This window comes from Petaurus breviceps, unplaced genomic scaffold, assembly GCF_028583685.1.
Source record: "Petaurus breviceps papuanus isolate PSGF00001 unplaced genomic scaffold, PetGlider_PUasm1.0 91023, whole genome shotgun sequence".
Lineage (NCBI taxonomy): Eukaryota > Metazoa > Chordata > Mammalia > Diprotodontia > Petauridae > Petaurus > Petaurus breviceps.
The window spans coordinates 2036869-2058850 of record NW_027187398.1 but is presented as its reverse complement, the minus strand read 5'-3'; the positions used below and the strand labels follow the sequence as shown (position 1 = coordinate 2058850).

Genomic DNA, 21982 nt, shown 5'->3' with positions numbered 1-21982 from the left:
ATGGGCAGACAGAATGGGGTAAATTATCTCATATAGAAGAGGCAAGAGAAAACTTACAATGGAGGGGAAGAACAGGAAGGCAAAACGGAATGAGTCAACCTTACTCTCACTGAATTTGGCTTAGGGAGGGAATGACATATATACTAAATAGGGTATCTCGTTCCATAGGAGAGTGGGGGGAAGGGGATGGGGAGGACGATGGAGAGGAGGGCAGGTTGGGGGGAAGGGAAGTTAGAAGCACACACTTTTGAAAAGGGACAGGGTCAAAGTAGAGAATAGAACAAGTGGGGGGTAGGATAGGATGGAGGGCAATATAGTCAGTCTTTCAAAATATATCCACTATGGAAATGTTTTGCATAGCTACACATGTACAATCTATATTGAATTGTTTATCTTCCCAGCAAGGGTGGGTGATGAGGGAGGAAGGGAAAGAATCTGGAATTCAAAGTTTTAAAGTCAAATGTTTAAAAAAATATATTATCGGGGAAGCCAGATGGCACAGTGAGTAAGAGCACTGGCCCCAGAGTCGGGATGATCTGGGATCGAATCTGGGCTCTGATACTTAGCACCACACCCAGAAATAACTAGCTGTGTAACCTTGAGCAAGTTACTTAACCCCAATTGCTTTAAAAAAAATTTATATATATATTATTGGGGTGGCTAGGTGGTGCAGTTAATAGAGTACCGGCCCTGGAGTCAGGAGGACCTGAGTTCAAATCTGTCCTCAGATACTTAACACAAAAACTAGCCTTGTGACTTCGGACAAGTCACTTAACCCCAATTGCCCTCCAAAAATAAAATACTCTATTGACAGTTATGTTTTGTATGCTTTCCATAGGAATGGGTATTTTATTATGTCATAAGTTTTTTTTTTTATCTATTGATAAAACCATATATTTACTGCTCTGGGTATCAATAAAGTCAATTATGCTTCCATTTTTTTCTTAATATTGAACTATTCTAGCATTCATGGCACAGACCCCACCAAGTCATTGTGTACATGATATATTGCTGTAATCTCTTTACTTCTTTTTTGGCAATGATATTAAGGAAATTAAGCCAGCACTGCCCAGTTTGGTTCAGCCCAACCTAGGCTGACTTATTACAATATCCAAATAGTAGAATCAAAATTAATAAGTTTAATTTTTTGCCATTGCACAGAATTAATGAGCAGCTATTATACTGAAAACTGATCTATGACAACTAGCCATTATTGGTTTTGGAGAGTTGTATAAGAATTGTTGGAGAAAATTTTTAAATATTATAATGCCTCTTATAAGTATTAAAGTCTTAAGCAAATGCAATATAATTTATTTTGAAAAAAAACATCACTACCTTAAAAGTAGATATGTTTTTCACCTTTCAGTAGCCCCTAATAAATTGTGAACCCTTAATTCTCATTTCTCAGTGTTTCTTACCTGTTGTCCATTTCGAATAAAAGTTCCAAACCAAGTCCGAACTCTTGCATTTGTGCCAAGCAACAAGCCACTAACAAAACAAACCAGGTCACTCACTCCATCTTCAGAAGCTTCATTCTTAGTATGATCTAATGTCAAAGCTACTCCAAGGCCTGGCAGGTGGCATTCTTCCACCTAACAGCACAGAAAACAAACAAAGGTCAATGTATGGCAACTAGGGCTGACAAGCCTGTGGTTGGATTTCACCAAAAACAAAGGTTCAGAGAGAAAGGTGAAATGTATACAAAGGAAATCATACCTAATTCCAAAGGCTGGAGAAGTCTTTGCTCTCAGCAATGGCAGAATACTACCTATCTAAAGACCTGTTTCACTCCCTTTCATTCCCATTAAAAATCAAGTCTCTTACCACCATGCCTCGGACCTTCAGGGCCTGAGAAGGGTTCATTTTACATAAGAAACGTAGAGCATCTGTCCTACGCCGTCCTCCCAGGCTCTCCTCATCTTGCCGTTCACCATTCTTAATCAATCCTCTACAAACTGAACATTAAGAAAACTCAATCAGTTCAACTGCATAAGCTATTTTACATGGGCAAAGCAGAGTAAGCTCCAGAGATACAAACAAAAGCAAAAACAGCAGCAATCTTTGAAGGCTGCCTTCAGAAGCTCCCTACAGCTTATCAAACTTAAAACTCCTTAGCCTAACATTCACAGTTCTCTGAAATCCGGCTTCAACCTACCTTTTCCAGTCTTACTGTACTCTACTCCTCTCACACACTATTCAAAACAAAATGGACTACTTGCCACTTCTTGACTTCTTGTCCTCTCCTATCTTTGGTCCTTTTGTCCACACAGTCACCCAAGTATGAATGGGGCCTCGCTTCCAACTCTCCCCACCATCTCTGTCTCAGCTCAGATGCCATCTCCTTCATGAAGCCTTTCCTCCATCTGTCAATAAACATTTAATAAGCACCTACTTTGTGCTTGGTACTGTGCAAAGCACTGGGGACACAAAGAAAAAGACAAGCCCTGCTCTCAAAAACCTCAGTCTAAAAGGGGGAGATAATATGAAAAAACTATGTACAAACAAGCAATACAGAAAACAAATTGGGAACAATCAACAAAGGGAAGACACTAGAATAAAGGGGGAATGGGAAAAGTTTTCTTTGTAGATGGGATTTTAGCGAGGACATAAAGAAAGCCAAGAGGTAGAAATGAGGTGGGAGAGAATGGGGAAAAGCTAGGCAAAACAGCTGGAGTTGGGAAATTGAGTGTCTTATATAAGGAATAGCAAAGAGGCCAATATTATTAAGCCTAATAGTACTGGGGATGAGGGTCCTAAGGTATAAGAAGACTAGCAAAGTAAGGACGAGGGAAGATAAAGTTATCAAAAGTCTTCAATGCCAAAAAGTAGATTTTATCACTGAGTCCAGAGGTGATAGGGAGTCACAGGATTTTAGGAGATCACTGTCACAAGTGAGTGGAGAATGGACTACAGCAGGAAGAGGCTTGTAGCAGGAAAACCCACAAATAAGCAAGTGCTATAGTCAATGTGTAAGGTGATCAGTTTCTGCACCAGGATAATGGAAGTGTCAAAGGGGAATGGGTCACAGGCTGATGATGTTACAAAGGTAAAATTCACAGGCCTTAGAAACAAATTAGAAATAGGAACTAAGAGTGAACAATCAAGGATGAGATCTAAATTGAGAGCCTGGGTAACTAGGAGGATGATGGTGCCCTCAACATCAATAAGCAAGTTAAGAAGGGGACAGGGCTTGGACAATTAATGAATTCAGTTTTGGACATGCTGTCTAAAGGATATCCAGTTTGAGATGTCTAGTAGGCAGCTGGAAATGTAAGACTGAAGGTCAGCAGAAAGCTAAGGGCTAGATTTGAGAATCCAGCAGCATAGAGATGATAACTGAATCTGTGAGATCTAATGAGATCAACAAGTAAAATAGTATAGAGGGAGAAGAGGGCCCAAGACAGAGCACTAAAGGATACATATAATTACCATGACCTGGATGAAGATCCATCACAGAACAAAGAAAAGGAGCACTTAGATTAGTAACAGAATCAGAAGACAGTAGCATCCTGAAAATTTGGAGGGAAGATAATTTCAAGGAGAAGAGGGTAATCAACAGTGTCAAAGGCTTTGGAGGTCAAGAATGATGAGAACTAAGAAAAGGCCATTAGATCTGGCAATTAAGCAAACACTGGGAGTGAAGCTAAGATGACAGATTAGAGGCAACTTTGATGAATTCTCTCAACATTCAACATTCCATTCCAAACAACTTTAAAACAAACCTCAAACCAAATTTTGGGGCGGCAGGGTGCCAACATTTTTCCAGCCTAAGAAAACTTAAGTCAGTAGGAAATTTGTGACATCAGGGTAGAAACCCGTCTGGAACCCACAACATGAGGTGGCAACAACAGTAGTTTCAAGAACTCTCAGCCCAGACACAGTAAGGTGATCAGAAAACTGGTCAGAAAGAGATTACAGGGGACCCCTTGCTGGCACTGTACAACTGGCACTGACTGACAATTTTACTGTCCATACACCATTCTAAGATGTAGTTCCAGGTTGAAGAGAAACACTGGTGGTCTGTGACAAAGGAACAGGGACCCTAGTTGCAATTCCAAGGCAAAGAGAGCATTGGTGCTTTCAGGTGCAGGGTACCAGGGGCCTTTCCTGGATAAAGACCAGAGTGCAGACCAGAAAAGCAGTGATCATACCTCTCCCAAGATCACACCACCTTAGAAGCACCAAAAACCTGCAGACTCCCAGAACTAGCTCCGAAAATAGCAGCACAAAAATGCCAGAAGCTTGGCAAAGCGCCTCCCCACCACCAGGAGAGCAGAGCCCAACTATAACACACAGTTTCAAGTACAGAAATAGATGTGGAAAATAAGCAAACAACAAAAAGAGAATCTGACCATAAAAAGTTACTATAGTAGCAGGGGAAAACCAAGACATAAATTTAGAAGACAACAATGTAAAAATAGCTACAAAAACATCTCAAAGGAAAAAGTGCTAATTGAATCCAAAGCCCAATAAGAATTCCTGGAAGACTTAAAGAAAGAGAGGGAATGATAAAGGAAAAATTGTGAAAAAAAATTAGAATGATGCAAGAAAATTGTGAAAAAAGGATTAACAATTTGGCAAAAGAAGCACCAAAAAAAAAAAAAACTGAAGAAAATAACACCTTAAAAAAAAGATTTGGCCTGATGGTAAAAAAAAGGCACAAAAATTCACTGAAGGAAATAACTCCTTAAAGAACAGAATTGGCCAAGTGAAAGAAGGGGAACAAAATCTCATTAAAGAAAATAATTCCTTAAAAATTAGAATTGAGAAAGTGGAAGCTAACTAATGATTCCACAAGACATCAAGAAACAATAAAACAAAGTCAAATGAGTGAAAAAAAAATAGAAGAAAATGTGAGAGATTTCATAGGAAAACCAAAAGACCTGGAAAATAGAGGGGGAAAAAAAGATAATTTAAGAATTATTGGAGTACCAAAAAGTCATGATCAAAGAGAGAGCCTGGACATCATATTTCATGAAATTATCAAGGAAAACTGCCCTGATATCTTAGATCCAGAGGGTAAAACAGAAATTGAAAGATCCTGTTGATTACCACCTGAAAAAGATTGAAAGAGAAAATGTAAACTCCCAGGAACACTACAACCAAATTCCAGAGCTCCAAGATTATGGAGAAAATACTTCAAGCAGTCACAAACAAATAATTCAAATATCATATAGCCACAGTCAGGGTCACACAAGATTTAGCAACTTCCACTTTAAAGGAACAGAGTGCTTGGAATATGATATTCTAGAAGGCAAAGGAGCTAGGATTACAACCAAGAATAACCACTCCCAGCAAAGAGCATAATCCTTCAGGGGCGAGAAGGGGGGGGGGGAGGAATTTGGATATTAATCAAATAAAAGATTTTTTAGCATTCCCAATAAAAAGATCAGAACTGAATAGAAAAACTGACATTAAAACACAAGACTCAAGATAAGCATAAAAATGGAAACATGAAAGAATAATCATAAAGGACTCAAACTGTTTATATTCCTAAATGGGAAGATGATACCATTATTATTAGGGCAGTTTAAAGGAGGCAAAATACAGAGAGAGCATAGGTCAATTATGTTGAAATGATCACCAAAAAAAGTGAAGAGTGATACACTGGCAGAAGGGGACAGGGAGAGGTAGAATGGGGAAAATTTTCTCCCATAAAAGAGGCATGCAAGGAAAAGCTTATACAGCAAAGAAGAAAATGGGCAGAGTGAAAGTGGGAGAAAATGCCTGAACTTCACTCTCATCAGAATTGGTACAAAGAAGGAAGACTCGTGTGTGTATGTGTGTGTGTGTAACATATAACACACACACACACACACACACACTCAGCTGTGTATAGAAATATAATTTACCCAAGAGGGAAATAAGGATGAAAGGACAAAGAGGGGTTGCTGCAGTTATGATAAGGAGGAAAGATTAAGGGAGACAGTGGTTAGAAGCAAAATAGATTTTAGAGGAGGGACAGGGTAAAAAGAGAAAAAAACAAACATAAGAAAATAGAATGAAGAAAAATACACTGTTAATAATAATTGTGATTATAAATGGGATGAGATCACCCATAAAATGGAAACAGATAGCAAAATGGGATTAGAAACCATAATGCAACATTATGTTGCTTACAAGAGACACGCTTGAAATAGAAAGACCCACAAAGAGTTAAAATACAGGGCTGCAGGAAAATCTAATATGCTTCAACTGAACTAAAAAAGGCAAGGGTAGCAATCATGATCTCAGACAAAGCAAAAGCTAAAACAGAACTAAATAAAAGGGATAATCAAGGAAACTACATTTTTCTAAAAGTTATCAAAGACAAAAATTTTTATAGCAAGTTTCTCTGATAAAGGTCTCATTTCTCAAATCTACCATATAGTGAGTGTAGAACTAAGCTAAATTTATAAAAATAAGTCATTCCCCAAGTTACAAACGGTCAAAGGACATAAACAGGGAGTTTTCGGAAGAAATCAAAACTATTTATAGTTATACAAAAAAATGCTCTGTCACTGTTTAGAGAAAGGCAAATTAAAACAACTCTGAGGTACCACCTCATACCTATCAGAAATAATAAATGCTGGAGGGGAACAGGGAAAAATGAACTGTTGGGGGAGTAGTGATCTGGTTCAATTGTTCTGGAGAACAATTTGGAAGTAGGCCCAAAGGGTTACAAAACTGTGCATACCCTTTGACCCAGTAATACCACTACTAGGTCTGTATACCAAAGGGATTTTAAAAAAAGGAAAAGGACCTATATGTACAAAAATATTTATAGCAGCAATTGTTGTGATGCCAAAGAATTGGAAAGCCAGGGGATGTTCATCAACTGGGAAATGGCTGAACAAGTTGTGGCATGTGATTGTGATGGAGTACTACTGTGTAATGGGAAATGACAATGGAGGTGGTTTCAGAAAAACATGGCAAGACCTGTTCGAACTGAGGTAAAGTAAGAAGAACCAAGAGATTATTGTGCACAGTAAGAGCAATGATGTAATAATGATTAACTGTGAAAGACTTGGTTACTCTGATCAAAACAATCCAAGACAATTCCAAAGGATTCATTATGAAAAAATGCATCCACTTCCAGACAGAACTGATGAACTATAAATATAAATTGAAGTATAATTTTCTCACTTTATTTTTTAAAAACATGGTTAATTGGGGGCAGCTAGGTGGCACACTGAGTATAGCACCAGCCCTAAAGTCAGGAGGACCTGAGTGCAAATCCAGCCTCAGGCACTAAACACTTACTAGCTGTGTGGCCTAGGGCAAGCCACTTAATCCCAATTGCCCTCCAATAAAAAAAAAAGCAAAAAAAAGAATATGGTTAATGTGGCAATATAACATAATTGAAATCATATTGCTTACATTGTCAGTAGGTGGGGAATGGGGTAGAAGGAAAAGAGAGAATTTGAAACTCAAAATTTTAAAAGAATGCTAAAAAATAATACATTGAAAAAAGAAAAAAATCAATAATAACTGTGGAGAAAGTAGTTTTGGTTGAATGTTTCGGAGGGAAGCTAGACTGTAGAGAGTTAAGAAGAGATTGAGAAGAAGGATGTGAAAAGCATCTATTATAAATAGATGATAGATTAGATAGATAGATAGAGATAACCTTCTCAACTCTATATAGTTACAAAAAAGACAGAGATAGGACAATAGTTATTCAGAATGGATAGATAAAGTTTTTTTGAAAATGCGAGACAGACATATTTGTAGATGGCAGGACAGCAGTCAGTAGACATGGAAAGATTCAGAACAAGTGAGAGAATAAGTATGAGAAAGGAGGGAAAACTGCTGGTGAAGACAGGCTAGAATGGGATCACTAATACATACAGATTAGCTTTGGCAAGAAGTGCCACCTCTTCATATAAGAAGGAAATAATGACAGAAGGTATCTATGGGTGATGTGAGATAAGAAAGAGAGGAGAAGAGGGAGCTCTCAGAGAATGGGCTCAATCTTTTCATTAAAATATGAGGCAAGATTTTTAGCTGAAAAGCAGAGGGTCAAGAGTCATGTCAGGTTTGAAGGCAGATAAAAACATTTAGAAAAGGAGCTTCAATAAGTATGACAGTGAGCCAATTAAAAAGGTGTAAAAAATTATTTTGCTGAAGTGAAGGTCAGTTGAGAGTAAGTGTAACACAAATTGTAGTAGACCCAGGTGCACAGTTTGCTAATTTTCTCTAGTATCATTGTATGTTTGGAGGAACCTCAAATCATAATCACTCACTCCTATATAGCACTCTAATTCCTATGCACTTAGATTCTAATACATTAAAGTTATCAGTATATATTTCTTATTCCCACTACTAATTATAAGCTTTTTGAAGATCACATCTATCTTGTCTATGTGCAGTACACTACAGGTGTTTATTAAATAATTATTTATGCCTCCCACAGATATAGGTAGGATATGTATTCTTAATAAAACAAGAATTGGAGGGAATTGCAAAAGATAAAATAAGTTTGATTACATGAACTGAAAAACTTCTGCAAAGACAAAATTAATGAACCTAGGTTAAGAAAGAACAACAGAATGGGAAAAAAAATCTTTGTATCAGATTTCTCTGACAAATACACTACAGGTGGCATAAGGGTCTCTCCTTGATAATATTCAACATAAATGCCTTCAACCATTTGACTGAAGAACAGATTTGACTAGGTTGGGAGAATGATAAATCTCTAAAACTACCAATATAACAATTCCTCACAATTCTGATTCTGAAATAAAACCTAAAAAGAACCAACTCAGAGTATCTATCACCCTGCATGAAGTAAATAACTCAATAAAGAGTTTCAAGCCCTAACAAATTAATACAATAGCTTCCAGTCATTACTAATCTGAAGTAGAGATAAAATACAAGAAAGTTGGTCTCCCTCATTTTCTATTCTAAATTTGGTTTGCCTACAAGGTAGCAGCAATGGCAAAAAACAGAATTTACAAAAAATGTATTTTCCCTGTATTTGATTACAAGCTGCCTCAGACTACTCTTCAGTTGACCTAAAAATACCTTTCCAAAATTTAAAAATTGGAACTGTCTAAATTTCCTAAATGGCCATACCTTCTGAACCACAGAATTCATTACTGGACTTATAACCCATTAACTAAACTGGCCATAATTTCTAAGAATACCCAAATGAAATCTCCATTAATGTTTCTGCGTGAATAAAAAAAAAATCAAACCCTTGAGTTATCCAATCAAAAAATTTTAATATTCCATTTTATAATATCTACCTACCTCCATTAAAACTATCAGGGACATTGGCCACTAAGAGACACAGGAACCAGGATCCATTTCGAACATGTAGCAAGGCTTCAGCTACATCAACTATTGGAAGTAGGGAAGGAAGCTCTGTGGGCAAACAAGAGGAGTTTCGCTTAACAAAATGAGCAATATGTAATACTTCAATAAATTAGGCAGTGAACTTCTTCAGTTGATGTGATCTAAATTCGGATAGACTTAGAAACTTTATTGTCTCATAAACTTTCCTTCCTATTGCAGACATTTAAAATAAATATTGTGGTTGGTAATTTGAAAGTAACACAATGTTCAAGGCTGAAATGTTACACTGTATCACTGAAGAAAAAAACTATTTCTGAAATATATCTTAGCCCAGTACCTGCTTGTAAAATACAAAGCACATCTGCTGCTTCTTCCAAATAGACTGGACTCTCAAAAAGCTCAGAAGATTTAAAGAAGAACTCCCCATTGGACTCAGAAACCTACAAAAAAAAAGATCCAAAATTCCAAGTAAGCTAATGATTTTATAAATTGTAGATAAGAACTAAGTTCCTTAAGACTGAGAGTTTCTATCCATCAAAAGGTATCCAAAATACTGAAAATATCATGTGCCCTCCAAATAAATATCTATTCACTGATACTGATCAGAATATAATAAATTTCAACTACTTGAAAACTCAATTAGAAAGATCACCTGAAGAAAACAGGAATAACTATTTGTTATGTTTATATGTCTGTATCAATCTCAACAACTGCATTTCAAGTAACTACAAAGAAGAGCAAAAAGACTGAAAATAGGAACCCCCCCCCAAAAGCCGATAAGACATATCCATGAAAACAGACTGCGTGAAGTAGCAAGTTTCAATCTTAGAATAACAACTTAAAAGCTTTAAAGTGACACATGAAATTCAAATTCCCTTATAAAATGACATGAGATATGCATTTACTTAAGAACTAGAACATTAAAAATAACAAATTATTTTAAAATAAATTCAAGATTCTTCCAATTCAGTCTTGTCATCATAGTTCATGTAAACAGAAGTGAGCAAACCTTCTATCTAAACACTACAATTAACAGAAGATGACAGATCACTTTATTTGATCAGCATCATATATCGAATTCAAAAAGAAAAATATATAAGGAGAAAAAGTTTTATACTGCTGCAATACTAAAAATTAAGTAGAACAGAAAACCAATCTGCTCCTACTGAGAAGTGTTATAAAGAGTAACGTTTTAGATCATGATACAAAACTACCACTTAAATCAGACTACAAATAAAAAATTAAAATATTCTTTGGGAAAAATGAGAAATTAGTAGAATTTGGTCCTTTTGATCCCAGATTTTACCTCTGGCAATCAGGACCAAAACTGATGTAAGTGACCATAAAGCTATGATTTTGCAAAGTAGATAGTACCTAAAATAATGAACTTTCCCATACATTTTACATTAATATCATAATAAATAGCAATTGATTTTTCAGATAACTAAACTAATAATTATGTCTGATACTCCTCTGCATTGGAGGAAGAAAGATAGATGAAACTGAGGCAAGATAGTAGGTTGTAAGAAAATATTTTGAAGTCCTGTTAGCCTCTAAAGATAAAAGCCCTGGTAGATCTAAAGCAGAAAAACACACAGTAAAGAATGGCAGTCTGCCTAGCACTGTTGTCACTGACCTTATACATCAGTGTGGTACAGTGGAAAAAGCACAGTCTTCATAGTTAGAGAATCTGGGTTCAAATCAAGAATTGACCTTGGGCAAGTCATTTGAACTCCCTGGGCCCTAGTATCCTTATCTATAAAATGAGTTTATGGGACTGAATAGTTTCAAGTTCCCTTTCAGCTCTAAATCAATGGAATATCAAGTCAAGTGGGTTTCTAGCTGTCAGCAGAAGAAATTCACCTTGTTCATTATTGCTAAAAGTTCACTAAGCACAAGACGCAAGCGACGAGGTGAATCACTGTGTTCAAACTCTAATGTCAGTCCATGCTGAAGCTGTGATACCAAGATGCTCTCTCCACTGCCTCCACCAAACTTATGCCTAGTAAAGAATACAAAAAAAAAGCAAACAATATTGTGGAAACTCAAACCAAAAATTAATGATTTTATTCTAAAAAAAGCAACTAGAGAAATTAAGAAAATCTAAAAGTGCACTGGTAACTCTGAACAATGATCTAATTTCACTAATTCAAAACAAATACAAATCTACAATAAAAAAATGCTTATTATCACCCATAAATTTATTCCATAAACCCCAGGATTAGAGCAGCAAAGTTTTGATTCCTGTATTCCCCTTTTCTGAAACTTACATACTGTGAAAATGTTATAAAGCTCTAAGGTATATCATGCCTTGCTGCTTTGTCCTTCATTATTGAAGAGAATCATAAAATCAGGGAGGTGATGTAATGATATGTAAATAAATTGGATTTAAGTGAGGGAGGACTATGCAAAGTCACCAGCCTCACTTTCTCCTCCCAAGCTATCTGGGTCTAGTGGCCAGATATATGGATCAGAACAATGGAAGATGGCCCAGGACGCAGTGCGGAACTTTGGCCTTTTCAAGCTAAGGTCTTTAACATGTCTCATCACACACATCATGCCTGGTTAAGTTCTAAACCCCAAGCTGTGCCATGGGATTCATTACCTAAGCTGTTGTTCTTTACTGGCATCTTCTTTCAAAGCATGGAAGTCCACAGACAGCAATGCAACAATGGAATTGACAGCTTCCACCCCTGAAAGAAGGCGTAGAATAAGTTTTTTATCCTGAGCCCAGCTTTGGCTCTGGTCAGCTGGAGCACATAGTGCCATGCGCACCAAACAAGGCAGGAGAAGTCTTAATTCTGGATCACTGAGGGAGGCCAAACGAACAACATCAACCTTCTGCATTGCCTCAAAGGCAAATGGGCTCACAAACTGAAGATTTGTACACTCTGCCATCGTCACTCTTCACCCTAATAAAGAAAAAGAAGTGTCAGTTGGGGGATACTTCCATTTATATGATTCCAAATAACTCTGCGATTCCATAAAGGCCTACAATTCTACAAATAACTCTGCAATTCCATAAAGACCTACAATTTAGTGGAACTGGGGACATTAGCTTTGTCCCTGATTCATTTGGTGACAGGATACTTCAATTTACCTACCTAAAAACTGTTAAGAAAACAGTACAGGGGCAGCCAGGTAGCACAGCAAGAGTACCGGCCCCACAGTCGGGATGACCTGGGATCAAATCTGGGCTCAGATACTTAGCACCCACCCAGAAACCCCAGGCCATGTAACCTTGAATAAGTTACTTAACCCCAACTGCTTTAAAAAAAAAAAACATAGTACATATAACATGAAAAGCAAATGTACCAAATCATTAAAATGAATATGATATAAGCTTTAAAACAGAACAATATCTTGTATTTTCTATACCTACAGGTGTCACTGTCATGGATTTAGAGTTGGAAGGTACCTCAGAGGCCATGGTGTTCAACCCCTCATTTAACAGTTTGAGGAAACTGAGGATCAGAGAGGTTAAGTGACTTGCCCAAGATCACACAAGGAATAAAGCTCAGAGGTAGGACTTTAACCAAATTCTTTTCACTACACCCAGGTACTGTTTGAGAAACTCATAAGATCTTAAAATTAAAAACAGGAAGGAACCTGAAAGGTCACCAGGTTCAACCCAACCCCCACCAACCCCCATTTTATAAAGAAGGAAGGAAAAACTCAATTGGGTTATGATTAGCCTATCAGGTCAGAGCTATTAAGTGCCTGGGCGGAATTCAGTTTCCCAGTCCAGTATTCTATCCACAAACTACTACCTCAAATTGGAGTTCAGTGGCTTGCCCAGGATCCCAGAGCTATTAATTATCAAAATCCAGCAATGAACTCAGATTTTCTGGACTCTAGGGCTTCCCTTACAGTACTGCCACAGTGCAGTGGACAATAACACTAGTCAAATTTCCAGTTCTTTCAGAAAAGGCATCTAAATAAAAAATAAACGGAGACACGTTAATGTTCTACATTTCGCAGCATTTCCACGGAGTAAAAAGGAAAGAACATTGGATTTGGAGCCAGAAGCTCTGGATTGGAATTGCAGCTCATATGCTTTGCTGCTTGAAGCGACCCTGAGTCCCATTTTCCCCTCTCTGGGCCTCACTTTCCTCATTTGTAAAATAAGGGAGTTGGGCTCTTCTAGAAGCCTTCTGGAAGGAGCCTAACTGGGCTCTAGCTCTCGGGTAAGGGTCAGGGCCAGTCCGAGGCCGCCGCGCTGCACTCCCCACCTCCCAGGCTCTCCCGAGCCCGCCCCGCCCCCTCTCCGTCGGGGCCGCGGGGCTGGACCCCGCCCCCTCTCCGCCGGGGCCTCGGGGCTGGACCCCGCCCTCTCCACCCGTCCTCGTCCTCCCCCTCCCGCTCCCGCTCCCCCTCTCTTATCGTCGCCCCCGGGCCCGGGCCCGAGCCGGGACCGCACCGAGGTGCCCCAGCCCGGCAGAGGGGGCTCATCTAACGGCAAGAGGCGCCCGGGGCCTTGCGCTTCCTGCTAGCCTCCCGCGCCGAACCCCCACTACCTAAGGCAGACCGCGGCCGCAATCTAGAGAGCGGCCCGGGGCCAGGGCCCAGCCTAGGCAGCGTCCAGAATCCCCGAGAGCCTCGAACCTCGAGCCCGAGCCGCGAGCAGCCTCCGGTCCGCGCCCACGCACAGAGGGGCGCAGGCGCCAGAAAGAGACCGGCCCTCTGTGGGGAAGGGGTGGGGAGGAGTCCCAGGGAGGAGGGAGGAAAAGAGGGAGGGGAATGTGGAAGCGACCTAGGCAGCGCGCGTTCCGCAGCACCTTCATTCATCTCTGGAAATTGACTGTTCTCGGCCACTGTAGGAGGTTAAGGGCAAGAAGGCGAGGGGGAGGGGAAGAGGGGTTGGTGGCTATTAGGGGAAGTGGCATGGTGCTCGCTCCTCCCTCTTTCTTCATCCCCGGTATTCTTCTACCTTGTCTTCCTTTTACTTGCCGTCCTTCCCCCCTCCTCTTTCTCCTTCCCTCCATCCCTTTCCCTCTTCTCTTTACCTCTTTCCCTCCTTCTCTCCTTCCACCTTTTCCATTTACTTCTCCCTTCATCTTCCTCTCTTGTCCCTCTTCTCCCCTTTTCCCTCTTTCTCACATTCCCTCCTCCCCTCTACTCTGCTCTGCCTTACCTCCTATTGACTTCCTTTCCTTCTCACTGCCCCTCCCCCCTCTATCCTCCTCCTTTCCATCCTCTCCCCTTTCCCTCTTTTTTTTCCCCCCTTTTTGGAAGGGGGAAGATGGGCAATTGGGGTTAAGTGCCTTGCCCAAATTCACACGGCTAGTGCTAGTAAATGTTAAGTGTTTGAGGCTGGATCTGAACTCAGGTCCTCCTAACTCCATGACTGGTGCTCTATTCACTGTGCCACCTAGCCGACCCTCCTTTCCTCTTTCAAGCCTATCAGCTTCCTTATAAAAGCACACTTCTGGGGCCAGGGATAACGCGGTTACTATTCTATTACTGATTGGCAGTTTTAGTGCCGACACCCAATTTTCTTGGCCCACTATAACTCAGAACTCCTGAGTTCAAGTTAGGCACCCACCTCAGCTGCCTAGTTAACAGGGATTGCAGGCTTCACACCAACAAACCCAGCCAAGTGTATTCTAACGTGAGAGACAAGTACATATATAAGTATATAAAGAATAAATGCAAAATTGCAATGTAGTTTGGGGGGGGTCGAAGAGAGCACTAGCAGTTGGGGAAAATTAGGAAAGGATTCCTATAGAAAGTGGTACATGAGCTAAATATTTTATTTATTCTTATACAAAATAAAATGTGCACTTCCATGTACAAAGCAGAATAGAAAGCAAATTAAATATGAAACCGAATCTTATTACCATACAGCTTGCTTTCCCTTTTACATAATGAGTTTAGCATAAAAGCTGTCCTTGTTTCTGTTTCCTTCTGATCTGTTGTTTTCTGTGCATTTAAAAATGCTTCAGTGACATTTTTTTTCTAACTTTCTGGTCTGATAACCCTATGGATAGTCTCCTCTCCTCTCTCCAAAAGAGGGGAGGAAAAAATACAAAGAAATACAAAATCCTTGTAACATATGCATAATCATATTAACATCACCTTTCTTTAAGGAGGTGGATAGCATGCTTCATCACTGATCTGGAATTGTATTTGCTCACGCATTTTTCTTTACATCATTGCTATTGTATAAATTGTTCTTGTTCTCCTCGATTCACTCTACATCAGTTTATACAGGTCTTTCCAAGTTTCTCTGAATCTCTCCCTTTCATCATTTCTTATAGCACAATTGTTTCCCATTACATTCATGTGCTTTAATTTGCTTTACCATTGGGGCAGCTAAGTGGTACAGTGAATAAAGCACTGACCCTGGAGTTAAGGAGGACCTGAGATCAAATTCAGCCTCAGACACTTAACACAAAACTAGCCATGTGACCTTGGGCAAGTCACTTAACCCCAATTGCCCATACTTCCCCACTCCAAAAAGCAAAAAAAAAAAAAATTGCTTTACCATTCTCCAATTGATGGTTACACTTAGTTTCCAGTTTGTTATTATAAGAAGACCTGCTATAGGCTCAGATTCAGTCTAGCTGAAATTCAGTCTGATCTGCTTAGGCCCTTTAAGAGTCTACCCAATACGGTGAATCTTTAATAAACTTTGTTTTACTCTAGCTGGAAAAAAAAAAAGATCTGCTATAATTTTTTCCTTAAACATATGGATTGTTTTGTTAATTATTTGATCTCTTTGGTGTATATGAGGACAGATTGCTTTCCAGTTTTTCCAGCAAATTTTGGTAGAATACTGAGTACTTATTCCAATAACTAGGGTCTTTTTGGTTTATCAAATACTGTTACTTACAGGGGTTTTTGCATTTGTATGTTTTATACTTAATTTGTTCCATTGCTTGACTTCAACATTTTTTAGCCATTACCAAATCACTTTGATAATATTGCTTTGTAATATAGTTTGAGGTCTGGTGTTTCTAAGCCCCCTTCTCATTTTGATGGGGTTCTTGGGATCTGTTTGTAATATCAGTTTGTAATACTAATTTGTAATATCAGTAATGGTGGGGTGCTTGAGATCTATATTTGTAAACTCAATTTGTAAAACTTTGTAATATCAGTCTGTAAAACCAGTTTGTAAAAGCATACCCCACTCCCAATCTCAGAGCATTAACTCTGCCCTTTCTCCCCCGGCCCCTAGCTTCAGAGCAATAACTCTGACCAGCAACAACTATCTCAGCTTGGAACAATAACAAAATATTCTTATGAATGTATTGTTTGATAAACCCCCAGACCCTGGTTTTTGGGATAAGAACTCACTATTTGACAAAAACTGCTGGGAAAACTGGAATATAGTATGGCAGAAACTGGACATAGACCATTATCTAACACCATATACCAAAATCAAGTCTAAATGGGTTCATGATCTAGGTATAAAGGTTGATACTGTAAGCAGTCTGCTAAAACAAGGAATAGTTTACCTATCAGACTTGTGGAGAGGGAATGACTTTATGACGAAACAGGAATTAGAGAACATTATAAAATGTAAAATGGATAATTTTGACTACATGAAATTGAAAAGTTTCTGTACAAATAAAGCCAATGTAACCAAGATTAAGAGGGAGGTGGGAAATTGGGAAAGAATCTTTACAACCTATGTCTCTGACAAAGGACTCATCTCTAAAGTATACAGAGAACTGAGTCAAATTTATAAGAATACAAGTCATTCCCCAATTGATAAATGGTCAAAGGATATGAACAGGCAGTTTTCAGAGAAAGAAATTAAAGCTATCTATAAGCACATGAAGAAATGCTCTAATTCACTATTGATTAGAGAAATGCAAATCAAAACAACTCTGAGGTACCACATCTCACCAGTCAGATTGGCTAAGATGACAAAACAGGAAAATGACAAATGCTGGAGAGGATGTGGGCAAACTGGAACACTAATGCATTGTTGGTGGAGCTGTGAACTGATCCAGCCTTTCTGGAGAGCAATCTGGAACTATGCCCAAAGGGCTATAAATACTTTCATACCCTTTGATCCAGCAATACCACTCCTAGGGTTATATCCCAAAGAGATCATAGAAATGGGAGAAAGACCCATATGTACAAAAATGTTTATAGCAGCTCTTTTTGTTATGGCAAAGAATTGGAAATTAAGGGGGTGTCCATCAATTGGGGAATGGCTGAACAAGTTGTGGTATATGCATGTTATGGAATATTAGTGCGCTATAAGAAATGAGGAGCAGGCGGTCTTCATATTTACCTGGAGAGGCTTAAAAGAACTGATGCTGAGTGAGAAGAGTAGAACCAGGAGGAATTTGTACACAATTACGGACACAACATATGTGTGATGACCAACTTTGATAGACTGGACTCTTCTCAACAATGCAGGGATATAAGTCAATCCCAAAAGACCCATGATGGAGAGAAAAACGTGCATCCAGAGAAAGAACTAGAAAGAACTAAATTTATATCCATGTGGAAGCAAAATACCTGATCTTTTTTGTTCTCTTATTTGATTTTATGTCCTCTATACCATTTTTCATCCCAGCTGGTACAATCCATCCTTATAACCTGACCATTGTATAATGTGAAAGTATCTACAGATCCTATACTTGATTATAAGACGCCATGGGGGGGAGGGAAGGGAGGGGGACAAAATGTGAAATTCAAGGAATTGTGGAATTGAATCCTGTAAATTAAAAGGAAACAAACAAATTAATAAATTAAAGAATTAATTAAAAAATATTCTTATGAATCCTTCACTAAAGTATCTATAAACATTCCAGCTTAGGCAACTATTATCTCCTCCTTGTATAGTTTTCCGCTGCCCCCATGAATCCTTCGGTACCCTATCCCTAGGCTGACTCCTTGGCTGCTTCAATGAATCCTTCAGGACCCTATCTCTGGGTTAACTCCTTAACCTTGGTTCCCAGACATCAACCCTTCCCAGACATCAGTCTTGTCAAACATGACACTGATGGGTGGCAGACTGGGCACTTCTCCATCAGTCCTTGACCACTGGCTGACTTAGTGACGTTTCAAGCCTAACACCCCCCTCCCCACCATGGGCTTTTTCCCAGTGAATCATGGGTACTATGACAGAGAAGTTATATAAAGCATGTATATCCCTTTAAACACAAGCTCCACCTTAGCCCCACCTTAACTCCTCCCTAATCCCACCCTCTTTTCGCCTGGTCAACCTAATTGACATCTAATGAATAGCCTTAACTCTTTAAAAGCTATGTCTGTGTCTTCTTTAAGCTTGCAGGTCCTCTAAGGATCCTTTCCTGCTTTAAGGCGAAAATAAACTTTTACAACTCTGATTCCAAGTCTGCTTAGGCCTACTGAATTCTTTCCAGACTGAATTGCAGGCTCTCGGGTCTTAGATAAGATCAGAGCCCCTGCTGAACCTATTGGGAGCCATCCCTCATCAATTTTTCTTTATTCTTTCCCTTAAGATTGACCTTTTGTTCCTCCGGGTGGATTTCATTGTTATAATTTTTTGTCTAGCTCTATAAGGTAATCCTTTAGGGAGTGTTCTCTTTTGTATTATACTGACATAGTCCTTGTCTTTGTTGCTTAGTCATGGCTGACTCTTTGTGATGCCATTTGGGGTTTTCTTGGCAAAGAAACCGGAATGGTATGACATTTCCTTCTCCAGCTCATTTTGCCAATGAAGAAACTAAGGCAGACAGGGTTAAGTGACTTGCCCAGGCTCACACAGCTAGTGTCTGAGGACAGATTGGAACTCAGGAAGGTGAGTCTTCCTAATTCCAGGCCTGGCACTCCATCCACTAGCTGGCTCTGGACACAGTCTACCTGAGCAACTAATTTTTCTCCAATTATTTAGATCCTTATTTCCTTTTTTTTTTTTCGGAGGGCAATTGGGGTTAAGTGACTTGCCCAAGGTCACATGGCTAGTTTTTTTGTGTTAAGTGTCTGAGGCCAGATCCGAACCCAGATCCTCCTGACTCCAGGGCTGGTGCTCTATTCACTACACCACCTAGCTGCCCCAAGTCCTTATTTCTGTAAAAGGTTTTATATTTGTATTCTTATAGTTCCTGTGTTTCTTGATAGATCAACTCCCAGACATTTTATGAATTCTATGATTATTTTTAATGAAATTTCTCTTCCTACTGTGTTTTATTGGCAATATTCAGAAATGCTGAAGTTATTTTCTGTTTTATTTTTTAAGGTTTTTTTTTAGGTTTTCTAGATAGAACATTTTACCATTTGCAAAAACCAGTAGTTTTTTTTCTCTTTGCCTATGTCTATTCCATCAACACCGTTTTTTCCTTTATTTTTGTTTTATCACTACAGCTAGTATTTATAGAACTATATGATCAAATATGGCAATAACAGATACTCTTCTTTACCCCTGATCTTATTAGAAAAGCTTTTAGCATTTCTCTATTATACCTAATGTTGACTCTTGGTTTTAGATAGATACTTAGTGATAGGGTGACAGGATCTGGACCTTGTATTAGCAAGCATCATAGCACACCCAGGATGGCCTACTAGCACATGTTCTTTGATCTGCTTTTTTTTCTTTTCTTTTTTTTTTTTTTTTGCTTTTTGGAGGGGGGAAGGTAGGGCAATTGGGGTTAAGTGACTTGCCCAAGGTCACATAGCTAGTTTTTGTGTTAAGCATCTGAGGCCAGATTTAAACACAGGTCCTCCAGACTCCAGGGCTGGTGTTTTATTCACTGGGCCACCTAGACACCCTTTGATCTGCTTTTCTAAAGGGAATACAACTTTAAAGGGGTCAACAATCTTACTTTAATTACAGATAAGTAGAAAGAAGTGAGTATCCAAGAAAAAAATCCGACAGACAGAGCTCCAACTGTCTGAACAAAGTAATAAAACCACCTACACACACCACCAGACTGGGAGAAAACCAACATCTGAGTAGTCAGGGGGCTCTTAACAAATGGCTACTCAGAGTTCATCCAGGGAATAAAAAGGTCCTTCTTATGAGCAAGCCCCCAAAGTAAAATACCAAACTCCCAGTATAAATAGTTTTCAACTAATAGGCTCAGTCAGAAGGCTTCACAATCCTCATGACTCAGTGCCTAATTAGCTTAGTACCAAAATGTGTGAAAGCCTTCCTACAAGCAAGCTTCCTCCTAAGTAAGCTCTCTTAGACAAGTTCCTCCCCCAATGGGCTTTAAGTGACTCAGGATGTATCACAGCTGTGAAAGCAGCAAGACATTCATGATTGAAATACCTGTGTATCTTTAGACCTGAGAACACAGCTCCTGTTCCAAGGGAAAGGGGGAGACATATGATCACATAGGCCTATTAATGGACAGGGAAGATCTTCCTATTCCATTAACATTACAGACCTCTAAAAGGAAAAGACCATATCTGTGAAAACAACCCAGTCCCTGAATTTTCCCATACATTTCAGAAGCCCAGATCACTGGCACCTCTGACCAAGGCACCTGGTCCACCCCAGCCCAACTAGATCATCTAATTAGCTTACTTGACATTCTTTTCACTCCTGACTTGGCCCACCCCAGACTATTTACCATTCCTTAATCATACCCAGATCCTTTCACTGTCTCTTTTATATATAAGCATCAGTCTCATCCCCACTAAGTTTCAGGTTCACAAGGAACCCTACCTACTTCTATTTGCATTATAATAAACCTTGCCCCTTCACTGGAAGATAGTTTGTGTATATGAATTCATTCCAAGTGGACCCCACCCTGTACCCTGACATTTCAGGGTTCCTAGCAATCCCAGAGTCTCTTACCATATTAAGGAAAAATCCATTTATTTCTGTTGTCTCAATTAATATCTTTGCTGTTTCCCTAGGATTTTCCATGTAGATCACCATAACATAAGCAAATAGGAATTATTTTATCCCCTCTTTATCTTTTATTTCTTTCTATTGTATTATTGCTATTGCTAGCATTCAAAAGTATGTAAAAATACTGGGGGAGGGGGACATCCTTGTTTTACCACTGTTTTTATAGGAAAAGATCCTAATGTATCCCCATTGCATTGATGCTTTCCTTTGGTTTTAGATAGGTGTTTTTTAATACTGATAAAAGATCTCTCTATTCCTATGTTGAGGTTTAGGGGTTCACAGGTGCTCAAGACCCCAAAATACCGAACCACTGGTTCCTGCCAAATGAATTCAACTCAAGCCTTCTCTTAGGCAAAGAAAAACAAAGTTTATTAAAGATTCACCATAATGGGTAGACTCTTAAGGAGTCTAAGTATTTGTGACGCTTGTATTGGACAAGTGAGTCAGAATAATCTGACACAGAGTGAGTTTGCACTAGATTAATCTCAGAACCTTCAGGGAGGCAAGATGGATTTTATATACAGAAAGATTGTGGGATGGTTCTAGGGGTGGTCTACAGGAGGGGTTTGGGGAGTGTCCTGAGGAGGAATCTAAGGAGGATGTTGATGGAACTAAGGTCAGACTCCAGGAATGGGATTAAGAGTGAGAACTAGCTGAAGGCTACCTGGAGATGACTGACGATGGAGGGTTAGGCTAGTTTAAGGATAACAGATTTGGGTATAGATATTTTGATAGGATCAAGGGTGGGAAGTAGCTGGCCAATAGAGGGCTAGGCTAATTAAAGAATAACAGATTTGAGTCTAGAAATAATGAAAGGCTTATGGCCTCAGGCAAATGCCTCATTAAGTGGGAAGATTCAAAGGGGTTCCCAGGGCCTAAACCCCATTACTTATACTCTTGAGG

The 21982-nt window shown here is 39.2% G+C and overlaps 1 protein-coding gene across 6 annotated transcripts in view; it reads right to left on the bottom strand.

Moving 5' to 3' along the window:
- INTS2 (integrator complex subunit 2) overlaps positions 1-14158 on the bottom strand; it is a 48032-nt gene extending 33874 nt beyond the window's left edge. Inside the window, exons 1-8 of one of the 6 annotated variants that reach the window (XM_069078053.1) lie at positions 13794-13970; positions 13044-13210; positions 11882-12188; positions 11140-11278; positions 9614-9716; positions 9232-9345; positions 1825-1955; positions 1419-1592 (exon numbers count right to left, since the gene is read on the bottom strand). In XM_069078053.1, the coding sequence (XP_068934154.1) occupies positions 1419-1592; positions 1825-1955; positions 9232-9345; positions 9614-9716; positions 11140-11278; positions 11882-12174 (954 nt within the window). In that variant the 5' untranslated portion in view covers positions 12175-12188; positions 13044-13210; positions 13794-13970. Of the gene's footprint in view, positions 1-1418; positions 1593-1824; positions 1956-9231; positions 9346-9613; positions 9717-11139; positions 11279-11881; positions 12189-13043; positions 13211-13793; positions 14006-14029 lie in introns of those variants that run through there. The other 5 variants (XM_069078052.1, XM_069078054.1, XM_069078056.1 and 2 more) reach the window with 5 other exon arrangements.
- Positions 14159-21982: the final 7824 nt, after the last annotated feature.